Below are 12386 nucleotides of genomic sequence, written 5' to 3'. Positions count from 1 at the left end.
CCCTTCAAAATGCTAGTTCAATGAAGATCCTTCCTGTCAGGACCTTGGCATTCCCTTCCACTCACTGAATGTTCCAACTCTCTTCCACTGAACCACTCCCAAAAGGACACTGAGGAAAATCGGCACTGTGAGGTGTGGAGGGATTACTGTGTTCTGTTATATCACATCTTGTTAAAAGGGAACAGGAGCTTGAGACGGAATGAACTGACTACCTGGGGCCCTGACTCCCAGCCAGCCAGTTCAACACCTAGAGCCACTTAAACACAGTCAGCAGACTGGGACTCAGGCACACCCAGGCACACTCTGCTCTCAGGCACAAACCTCACCTGTTAACTGGGATTTAAATCGTGTGTCTGTAGCTTAGTTTCAGCATATGGGTCTCTTTTATAACTAAGATTTATACTCCCTTTTCAGTATGTTAATCCCATATAGTATTTCATTAGGGCAGATTTTCTATCTAGTGTTTTGGAACAGAATTTTTCTGGCCCTTAACACCTGCAGTCCCTGAAGCTAGGTGGCTACTGCTTTTTACTCCTCTGGTACAGTCTCGTCGGATACTGGGCTCTCCCTCCCATGGGCACAGCTACTTAGTGTATTGGTTCAGCTTTCCTGGTACCAGCCACTTTCTTAACTGGACTCTCTTTATTATTTAACACATTTTCATCTTGGCTATACATTTAATCACAAGCAGAACTTTAAAAGATCATGCCCAGGTTATGCTCCAAACTAATTATTTAAGAATATCTGGGGTGGTACCAGGCATCAGGATTTTTTTAAGTTTCCTAGGTTCTTAGCTAAGTTGAGAATCACTCATTGCTAACACCTACCCAAATCCATTCCCCTGATCCCCACGTAGCTAGTCTCTGGATTGAGGCTGTTATACAAACTCAAACATCTCTTTACACATTCCTTGCACTGCTCCTGACCACTAACTACCAGAGCATCTTGGATTCCAGATCTCCAATTTATTTGGATAGCTGACAGTTCAGAGATACATCTTGTCAGCCCTCTGGCTTCTCACTCCACTTGGTAGCTGGTACTCCTCGACCTTTATCCTGCCTAAGCATCCTGACCCAACTTCCAGTTACACCAGTGTGGTTAGATTAAGGCCTGAAGGAAAAACATGTCTTCCTTAGAAGGTTCTAAAGGTACTTCAATCTGCACAAGTTTGTATGGAGACTTAGAAATATTGCTTCCCAAATGCTTTTCCAAGACTGTTGCACTTACTTATATGTATTATATATATATAAGAGAGAGGGAGACACAGAATCTGAAGCAGACTCCAGGCTCAGAGCTTTTAGCACAGAGCCTGACATGGGGCTCAAACCCACAAACTGTGAGATCATCACTTGAGCTGAAGTCAGATGCTTAACCTACTGAGCCACCCAGGTGCCCCTGCATTTACTTACAAAGAGAGGGTTAGGTAAGAGCTCTAGGGACTTGGTACACTTGCAATTTTGTGTCAAATATTGTGTGAGTATAAAATGAGATAATATATATGAAAATGTTTTGAAAAGTTAAAAATGACACTCAATGAAAAGTATTCCTGTGTTACTTTTATAACTAAAATGAATTTGGTGTCACTCATTTACTTAACACACATTTAGTGACTGCTTATGTTGTGCAGGGCATGGAGCTGGGTATTAGTATGATCCATTATAACAGCATTAGTCTTATTTACTGAACATATTTTAATAATCTACTGTTGGAACAGAAATCTAGTAGATGTCTAGAGTTACCACCTTCTGGTTTATTTTCCTTTAGACATGACAGTTTTATATAACTCTCTTTTTTTAAATTTTTTTAATGTTTATTTATTTTTGAGACAGAGAGAGCGAGAGCAGGGGAGGGGCAAAGAGAGAAGGAGACACAGAATCTGAAGCAGGCTCCAGGCTCTGAGCTGTCAGCACAGAGCCTGACATGGGGCTTGAACTCACGAACCGTGAGATCATGACCTGAGCAGAACTCAGACACTTAACCGACTGAGCCATCAGATGCCCCTATATAACTTTCAGTGTTATATAAAATTTCCATTGTGCATGCTATATCAGCCCAGTAGACCCAAACTCTAGACCAAGCATTTGCATAAGTTGCTAAATGTGACACAATTGAAAACTTAAGAACAACCACATTTAAGCAAAACTTCACAGTTTAAAAAAATTAATTTAAAATTTTACTAAAATTTAATAACAATATTTAAAATATATAAAAATTTAACTTTTATTTAGAATTTAAGACCTAATGTACACAACTGACCAGTAATGTGACTTAAAAAATAAGGAGAGCTTGTAATATTTGTGCAACTGGGTAATATTTCAAGTAAGAAAATTCTTCAGAAAATGCTGAAACACACAGAGTATGATTAGATAGATATCTTTTATATCTGATTTTCTTTTCAGAACCATGAAAATTCTAAAAGCGAAGCAAAATGTGAAATAAAAAGAAATATTTTACCTGATGGATCAAAGTCTGGAAAATAATCTGGGCAGTATTGATGGGACAGTACTCCAGCCGGTGTATCATCCCAGCACAGCCACCCATCCCAGGTACGGTTGCAATACGGACCTGATTATTCAGAAAGAAATTAACACTGTATTTGGAAAAAGTTGCAGAATCATCAGCAGGGATTTGACAGTGTTAAACAGGATCTATCTATTTAATAGATGGTTATTTTGGAGCTCTGGACATGCATATGGAAATATTAAAAAGAACAGCAACAGCAACAGCAACAAAATACAGATATTAACTTTACCAACTCTTAACAGAGTTTACATTTTTAGAGGGTTTTCTCCATTTGCTCCTCAAAAGACATACATGTCATCTGTATGGAATCTTTCCTCTAAAATCTTTCCTTGAAAATATCTCCAGAAATGCTGCAAAGAAATCTTGTGAAAGGTATATGCAGTATCACCCCTGGATCAGAGGCTTACCTTGAAAAAACTATATGTTTTTGTAACATATGGATCCTACTAGCCATTAACCTTCAAAGGGGTTGCCTTGAATAGTTCTATTCTTAATCCAAGGGTTTAAAATTCAATTGTTCAAAATTCCTGTGGGAGATGCATTTGTACACAGTTAAAAGGTCACACAGAAATCTAGTCTTATTATTTTAGAATCACACTTTGTTAGTAGCTAAAATAATGCTCAGTTTGAGTAGTTTATGTATTTATCAGCATTGGGTCTTAGTGGTGTCTCACTGCTTTCAAAATTTAATCTACCTTAAATGTGAAGATTGACCTCTATAAAGCTATTCAAAAGAATAAGCCTCAGGCTTTGAAGGCAGTCCAAGAACAAAAAAAAAGGAAGGAAGGAAGAAAGAAGGAAAGAAAGAAAAGAAGGAAGGAAAAGAAAAAAGAAAAAGAAAAAAAACAGAAAAAAGAAAACAAATCTTAAAAGAATGATCATAGCACAAAAGTTCAGCCTCCCAAAATGATTAAGACTGAAGTGAATGAAGGAGTCTGCTCTCGCTTGGTCTCTGAAAATAAATGTTGTGTTTCTATTGTTTCACTTGCTTCAGAAGAAATGATTTCTTCTTTGGGCAGAGTTGCGTCTAATGACTTTTCAGTTTCTTAAAAAACACTGAAACTACTGGAGACCGAAGAATAACATGTATCTATTTTTCTACTGTCTTGAGTTCTGTTTAAAAGAAATATTCTAAAAATAGGAAGTAGAAATTAAGTAGAAATTTAACTATTTAAAGGCAAACCATGTGTAATAATAGAATATAGTTAACTGATATTCCCCCTCACCCCCAACACACACACCAAGCGGTGTTATCTTAGAATATACAAGGGTGTACAAGATCTTGTTGGGTCTTTTCAAATGTTTTAGGGGACAGGGAAGAGAACTGAAATGGATGTAGTAATGCTTGGTCATCACATAGCCCTCTGTGGCTAAGAGAATAGGCTTGGCCCTGAGAATATTTGAACAGTCACATAGAGCATTCTAGAGAAGGTGACAGATAAACAATGCCTGCCTAGGAGATAGATTTTTTTCTAATTTTTCTGGGAACTGGGGCTAGAAAAGGAGAAGGAATAGCACTAGTTGCCAACGAATTGACAGTTAAGGGAAGATACTGCCTAATTAACCCAAAACAAGACAGGATTTTGACAGGATTCACCTGAGGCAAATTCTCTGCCCACCATTTCCCATTCCCTTCCTATCATTTTCCAATTCTTCTCCCTCACTTCGTCCTGCATTGTCCCTCCTTGCCAGGTGTGAATACTGAGTTATTGTAGTAATTTTGTCATAAGTGTAGATGTTAGCCCAAAACCAGTTGGGTGGACTTGAGCAAAGAAAGTAGGCATGTGTCCAGCATGAAATATACAAGCATACCATAGTTTGAAAACCACCGTTAAAACTGCTGGCATATTAAAACTAGTCAACACATATTTACCCACTGAAGCAAAAAACCTTTAATGTTGTTTGAAACATATTTGCATACATCTTTCTTCTTACCTTCTCCTTGGTATGGGGGTAACTGCTGCATGCGGTCATAGCATTTGTACTGCGCATCCGTCATTTTCTTACGTCCTAGGACGTAGAGAAATGGCTCGGACTTCATATTTGGAGGATAGGTGTCATTTGAAGTGGCAGGAAGAATTGGGGTTGGGTGCTGTATTAAAAAGAAAAATCAGTCACTTATAGAGAGCAGGAACCGGTGTATACAGAAATAAATGAGACAGTCAAAAAGTTTGAAAACATTTTCCTTCCATGAGCAACAATTATATATGGTCTCCAAGTGGAATATTTTTCTTCATAACTGAAAAGTGTATTTATATTTCATCTACAAATTCTACCTACAGATTTCATATATGCATTCTTTCCATTCACTACTGAAAATGTATAGCCCCCACTCAAACTCATGCACCTCTTTATCATATAAGATTGTTTTAATTTTGTTATCACTGTTAAGTTTAGAGGTAAACAAAACAAATAACCTGATTTCCAAAAAATACCAATATTAAATCAACTTTGCCTTCTTTGGAACTTCTAATAATCATGAATCATGTTATTAAAAATAGATATATTAGTGCAATAAGTAAACTTTTATATTAGATTCTTTCAGCTGATTTTTATTTGTGCTTAGATTACGTGCACTGCCAAAAATTCACTCCAGGTAGTCACAGAACAAACAAAATCTGTTCTTCTGAGATACTCTGCATTGGATAATTGGCTTTAATATCTTTAAATAGGCTTCTTCAGCAGATGACCTACACAGGATAATTTATTTTCACTGCTGGAAATCAGTGCAAATCTTAAATATTTCTCTTAGTGCTTCTGCACTTTTGGTACAGGCTGTCACTGGTCATGATCACAGACTGACAAATCATCCTAAGTCATGTTTATATAGATTTCAATTTCTTTTGTGGCCATGATGTTTTTGGTGGTGTTTGAATCTGTGATTCTATACCCATGTTCTGCATAGAGACTTTTTCAGAGAAGACTGCAAGCTTCAGCCTGCACTGGCTTTTTCTTCTTCTGAAGTTAGGAAGTTGCTCTCTTTCTATCAAACCTGTTAAACACATTTTTTTATTTGGCCTTATTCTGTCTAAATTATTCTAAGATTGAAGTTTCCCCAACTGTATTCATGCCAGAAACAGTGTTGCATACTTTTCTCTATTCCTCACAGTCTTTAAAACAAACTCATTTTTATTAAGTTGACCTGTATACCTCAGGCTACTCGGAGTGTAACCACACTGTTTTCCAGTGTATGTCATTGTGTGGATGCGGCATGCTTTCCTAACAGATAGCATGTCACTAGATGCTAAATTGTACAATGAATAATACAATAAAAATTCAGAGTGTACAGAGGGCATGGTGCAAGAATAGTCAGTTACCATTACAGATACAAGGTAGAATTTCAACTGGACATATATGCAGTGTCTACATAGGCAGAGAGGAGAAGGAAGGCTTTCTGAATGAAGGGAAAGGAATGCGTATAGGTCCCAAAGGTAGGAAATGGCACGTATGAGACACAGTAAGGAAACCATTGTTCCTGGAGAGAAGCATATTTGGGGGTTAGTAAGAAATGGAGTCAAGGAAAAGCAGATAATATAGAGCCCTGAGAAAACAAATACAAAGTGCCTAGTGCAATGAAAGGCTCAATACATTTTAGCTAATATCATTAAAACATGACAATAAATTAAAGATGTACTGTAGGCTTTTGACCAGCGAAGTTTGTGAAAGGAAAATGTTAGTAAAATTCATGCGGTGGGCATCAGATGTTCACAGATCAGAGCTGGGGAGGGAGCCAGGAAGCTGAAGGCATGGACTAGAGCACTGCGTGAGGGAACAGGGAAGCACAGCCCTCAGCACTTTCTCAGATAATAAAAACATATATTTGAATATAAGGACCGGAGAACAGTAATAGTCAAATAGCTCAGGTATTTTAACCTACATAATGGACAAGAATGGGAATACCTGAGAAGGGAGAAGTTACTAGGGGGAAGAATGTAAGTTCTCTTTTGTTCTTGTTTTGAAGGTGCCAGCAAGGCATCTGAGTAGAAATTGCTTGCAAACAGAAGAGGGTGAATACTTATTACATACTGTGATAACTCTAGATGGACACTTACTGTGGGTATAGTTGATACTACTCTTTAAATATTAGGATTGTTTCTAATTTTAATGCTTCTTGAATGTATGACAGAAAAAAAAGAGACATTAATGAACTCACAGAAATTATTTCAAATGTACAAATCCTTCACCAACATAGTTGAACACCATTCTGTTGTCATATGATCCTTCCCTACTGGTTTTAAGATCAACCAATCAGCAAATAGTCATTGAACTTTATCAGCCAAGCATTATGCTAGTGCTGAGTAAAATAAACATAGATCCTGCCCTCATGGGGCTTACAGTCTAGCAAGAAAGATCAACATAAAATATTTCCTGACACCAGGAACTGTGAAATGTAAAGAATCATTAATAATTGAATGCTCAGTATTCCTTCAGGAATTGGAATGTGGTTTGGGAGTAAAAAATACATATTTTTAATAGATTTCACGTTAAAGGCTTCGTTGTGGACTATACTAGCCTACATTTGTATGAATGCATGTGGCTGTATGTGTTTTAACAATCTGACTAAAGATCACATAACCATGGTCTTTAATAGATCATTGTATCTCCACAATAAGAGATATCAATTATAGGTTAACCTTATGCATCTATTTTAGATTCTTTGTAGCTCTATTCTTAGAATCTTTAATTGATGTGAGAATTGTCATTTGATATATTATTTATTTATGGGTAATTTTCTCACCGTATTCAAATGAAATTAGAAGCTGGAATGTGATGTCCGATATAAATATTTTCTGTCATTTATACTAGATGTTTTAGATGTTAGGGAGCATCCTGTTTAAGTTTGGCATTCTTTCCAAAAGTAACATTCTGAATTCTATCTTTAATGGACTGGGCAACCAATTAATAAATGTTCCTGCACTAGTTGCAAATTCTTGTAAGCCATGGGGATACCAAGAGGAAAGCCTGGTACTTGTGTTTTCAATTACAGCATGATTTGTTTTAATGAAGTTTTAACATCTATAACAGTGTAGATATGACCATCTGAAAGAGCATGTGTATTTCATGTAGATGATAGGAGCATCAATCTTACCATTCTTGCAATATTGAAACAAACTCCAGTGAACTTGGTTTGGAGCCTGGTTCCATAGAGATTGTTTCAACACTGAAGGAATGAGAAATTAGAACTTCTGTCATAGATGAGACATAGTAATCTGAGTCCACTCCTTGTCTGGTTGGTGTGTGAGCAATGACTATAGAACGTTTGCAGTGGTAACTGAATGCTTCAGTGACTTTCTTCTGAAAATAACATATATTTGAGGCATTCTGTCATATATGTATATATAACGGATATGAAGATATAGACAGATAACCATTATATATATAATTCTAATAATGGAATTACTACTGCTTAAAAATAATACATATACAAACTTCATAAAGCTCATGAACATAGAAAGGTTTTGCTGGTGATTTTGTACCAATAAAAATGGCTAGTGAGGTGGCATAATTTTCAGCAATATAGAGACAAAAAAGAAGCAGTAGTGATTAGATAAGACTACCAAGCAATGTGAAACACTTAAAAATATTTTAGTTATCATAAGTATTATGTTTATATTATACATTTTGGCACATAAATATTTTATGCTCAAATGAAGATAGAGATGAGATATTAAGGGCACATTGATGTTCTGGATAAGGATTCATGTTCAAAGTTTTTCATACAAGCCATCTTATATGATTCTCCCAAAGCAAAACAAAAAACAACCTCTTAATTGTTGTCCTATGCAGCAGTTTAGCCGCCGTATATGTGATGTCACTCCTAAAGGTTCAAGTAAATGGCGCCACACATACGACCACCAAGCTGCCACCAATACCTGCAGTCCGTAGCTGAAACACCGTTGTTCTTTCAGTTAATAAATACTTTGCTTCCCCCATGCCAGTTACTGTTCTAGGTACTGGAGATTCAGCAGTGAACAAGACTGGCAAGGTCCCTGCCCCCATGGGGCTCACATTCTAGGAGGTTTGGTGCACACTAATCATGGAGTCCAGTGGAAAGCAATCTGGTTTGAGTGGACATGTACTCAAGCAATTCCTACTTTGATGTAAGACAGTCTTCCTACTTCTTGGTTTCTAGAAGCACAGAGACAAAACAATTACAGGACCATTCTGTGTAGAGCTTTAAGAAATGGTGCATCACTGCAGTGGTTCAAACGTAATGAATATGGGAACTCATGCTACAGTGCTGAAGGGAGAGATTCCTATTGATTGCCACAGACAGAATTTGTCTAAAAGGAACATGATTCCAGAATCCACAACTTGATATAACGAGCAGGATTTTGACATCACCATCCTTAATACTGACAATGTACATGTTGGAATTGTTTGTAGTTTTCAGTTACTTATACTTTTCAAAATAATAAAGGATAAAACAGAGCTTTGTAAAGTGTTAACCTGGTTCTTCCAGGTAGGATCAGATGGTTGGTATCCTATGTTTTTTCTACTTAAGCATTATTTAAACAACAAAACTGCTCCATAATGATAAATGCCAAGCAAATAGGGGAATACAGATAAGTTACCAACAACGAATTCTTCTCAGAAGAATCTAGTTTTTCTATGTCTTCATCATTGTTGCTATAATTATCATCATCACTATCTTTTTTTTTAGAACTCACTATGTGCCAAGCACTATTCTAAGCCAATTACACTATTACAGATAAGGGAGAGGAAATGAGTAGGTGGTTTTGATTGATGTAAATTGAGGCTCATGAAATGTGGTGACCCAAACTGATACTTTAAAGACCATTTAGAAATCAGGTTGGTAGAATTCAACAAATATACTGGCAGTGATTTTTCACAATAATGTATAAAAAAGTAATATTTTATAGTAATTAAAATCAGTACCACTTTTTAAAATAATTTACTTTTCTTGAAGGAGTATCAGTGTGGAACACAATGTGTGTTTTAGAAGGAAACTCACATATCAAAACTTTTTTTTATGGAAGAATCCTCCAAATCAAATATATGATCCAAATACAAGACAGAGAAGCAAATTTCTGTTTATCACAGGAAAGAGAGCACAAAGCCACTTAAGTGCCCTGTACAGTATGTTTACTAGTAAAGAGATGCCCACAAACCATAAAATATTTCTGTCCATGGCTCAAATATATGAAATTATTTTAATCTTTGAATTTTGTAAAAGTTTTGAATAGAATTGATCTACTTTAGTTTTTTAGCACACCACAAATTATCTGTAGTCTTTATAATAGAAAAGGTGGAAACACTCAAACTGTCTTATATCTAGTTAAAGTTACTTTAGTTTTTCTTCTGTCAATGTTTAATATAATTATATGCCTTATAAAATAAAATTATTTAGAGATATTTACATACAACTGATCACATAGGATTTAATTTAAGTTATAAAAATAACAATATCAATCACGAATAGAATATACCAATATTTCTGTAGCTATAGAATCTCATATAAAGCTTGAGCATTTACAGACAAAATAAAATGTGCTAATAATTTCTACAATATTCTTGTTCCAGTGTTTTTATTATATTTACAATGGCATGAAGTTACCTGCATTTCCAAATACCAGATTACTTTTAGTAAATTATGTTGTATTTTATCTAAAGATTATAACATGATACTTTTACATAATAAAATAGACTATACTTAATATCCAAGTAGATGCAAAAGGACTACATTGACAATCATACCCATAAACCACTTATTTGATGTATAACATTACAAAATAAAAATTTCCTTAAAAATAAGATTTATGTTTATGGAATATTAGTGATATTTTTCCCTGAATAATGTTAAGAGAAACAGTTTATACAAACTTGTAAGCCCATGATGACACACTAATTAACAATGTAAATCCTGGAACCCTGGACTAGTTTTGTTTGCCTGAGTATAATAGGATCAGTTATTGACTGAATTTTATTGCCAGGTATAATTCATTGGCCAGGATAAGGATCAATACAACTCCCAATTTGTTTATGTAAAATTTACTCATCTCTCTTTCATGTGCTATGGAAGTTGATGTGATGGGGAGTTAACAAAGTTAACACAAATAAATAGGCAGGCACTGGTAGTATTTTCTAAGATAATTGCAGTTCTGACTACTTGCTAACCATTTAGGAAAAAAACAATATAAAATTACAGAAATTGGGCATGATTTACAAGGCTACAGAAAGAGTTATGGAATGACATTGGTATGTTAAGACCTAAGATTCTTAGTTTTTTTAAAAAAATTTTTATGAGAAATGCATTTAAAATCAATAGCCAGACTGAAAGAGTTCAGATGTTTGAAAAAGACAGAAGCCTAGAAACTGGTTCAGATCCACATGTCTAAGATGAAAAACATTTTATCGAAGGACATTATTAGCCTTCGATGTTAATTTCCAAGATAATGTGGAGATGTCTCAAGTTAACGCTAAATTTTTATAAACAAAGCTCACATTTTTCAGTGAACTATAACACAAATCTAAATTGTGAAAGTTGGGGGAGGGGGATCTGTTAACAAAGTATCAAGGAAATGATAGTTTTGGCTTGTGGAATGTAGTTTTGGCAAGACTTCTCCCTGTGTGAGTGTCTACTCAATCACATGCTCTGTGTCAGCATTCTTGATTAACGTGGCTTAAATAATGTTTTACTTACATTTAGGAAGATGAAGAGTACCAAGCACCGGCGGGTCAGTGTGAACTTCATTTTTGGTTTTTGAAGATGATCTTCTAAGTCCTAGAAAAATATAAAAGTAACAAAGACATTTACATTAATATAGGTTTAATACTGACTACAGTCAATTTCTTTTTCTTGTCTTTCAGTTTGACTTGGAGAGGATCATGTCCCAAGACATTCTAAATAAATTCATGTAAGTAAACAATATGCTTGTGATGCAAATGCAGTTGCATGTTCCATTGCCCTTCCTTTCAGCCAGGAAGGACTGGTGTCTGGTTGTTGTCTAAAGTCCTCCTATTAAGAAATTCCAGAGCCACCTTTACATATCAGGATCAAAATATAGGATTCAGAGAAATCAAGAGCAATCAATGTGGGCTTCAGTTAACATGTGGTGTCAGTAGAACTGTTGAAAATTTCAATGGAAACGTCCAGAAAGAAATCACTTCATTAGACATGAACAAATACAATCAATGATTTGTAAAGGATCACCTAGGTAATTTAAGGCAACTTTTATTTAAGCAGTCTTATTTAGAGCCTTGAGTATTTTCCTTTCCTACAGAATTTTCTACAAGCTTCAAGTTGCTATTAAGAATAAGTTTCTTCAATAGCAAGGATAGAATATGTCAAAATATTTTTCTTTCCTACAAAATTTCCTACAAGCTTCAAGTTGCTATTAAAAATAAATTTCTTCCACAGCAAGGATTTAGTATGTCACCTAACAGCTCACCATTCCTACCCAAAAGCATGTAATCGTCAGAAACATGCTGCTGTCACAAATATCAGTTTTTCATGACTGCAGATAATTTTACACAAGGAAAGATAATAAAAGAGCAAAAAAGTATATATGTATATTTTTCATCAGTGGGATTTGCGTGAAAACTGTATTTCACCTAGGGGTGAGTGGCTATGATCACACCATATATCTTACACTTACATATTCTGCTAGGTATGTTACTATCTGCACTGTATACCTAATACACTTGCTCCCCAAAGAGCAAAAGTTGTATTCCATTTACATATCAGTACTACAGGAAACTGAGAATGTAAAGTATAATTTTCAAGTGTCATCCTATATGCGGATTATTATTTATGGCTTGTGGTTTACCTCAAGTCCACTAGTAAATTAAAAACACACATGGGTGAGCTGGATGAGACATGGTCCCATTACAAGAAACTG

At 35.4% G+C, this 12386-nt stretch overlaps 1 protein-coding gene across 1 annotated transcript in view; it reads right to left on the bottom strand.

The window, feature by feature from the left end:
• Window positions 1–11277, bottom strand: part of CALCR (calcitonin receptor) — a 60681-nt gene extending 49404 nt beyond the window's left edge. Inside the window, exons 1-3 of the mRNA XM_015066527.3 lie at window positions 11189–11277; window positions 4459–4615; window positions 2455–2565 (exon numbers count right to left, since the gene is read on the bottom strand). Coding sequence (XP_014922013.2) covers window positions 2455–2565; window positions 4459–4615; window positions 11189–11239 — 319 coding nt within the window. The 5' untranslated portion in view covers window positions 11240–11277. The remainder of the gene's footprint in view (window positions 1–2454; window positions 2566–4458; window positions 4616–11188) is intronic.
• Between the last annotated feature and the right edge of the window lie 1109 nt (window positions 11278–12386).

The sequence above is a fragment of the Acinonyx jubatus genome, chromosome A2, assembly GCF_027475565.1.
Source record: "Acinonyx jubatus isolate Ajub_Pintada_27869175 chromosome A2, VMU_Ajub_asm_v1.0, whole genome shotgun sequence".
Classification (NCBI taxonomy): Eukaryota; Metazoa; Chordata; class Mammalia; order Carnivora; family Felidae; genus Acinonyx; species Acinonyx jubatus.
This window is presented reverse-complemented; position numbering and strand designations above follow the sequence as displayed.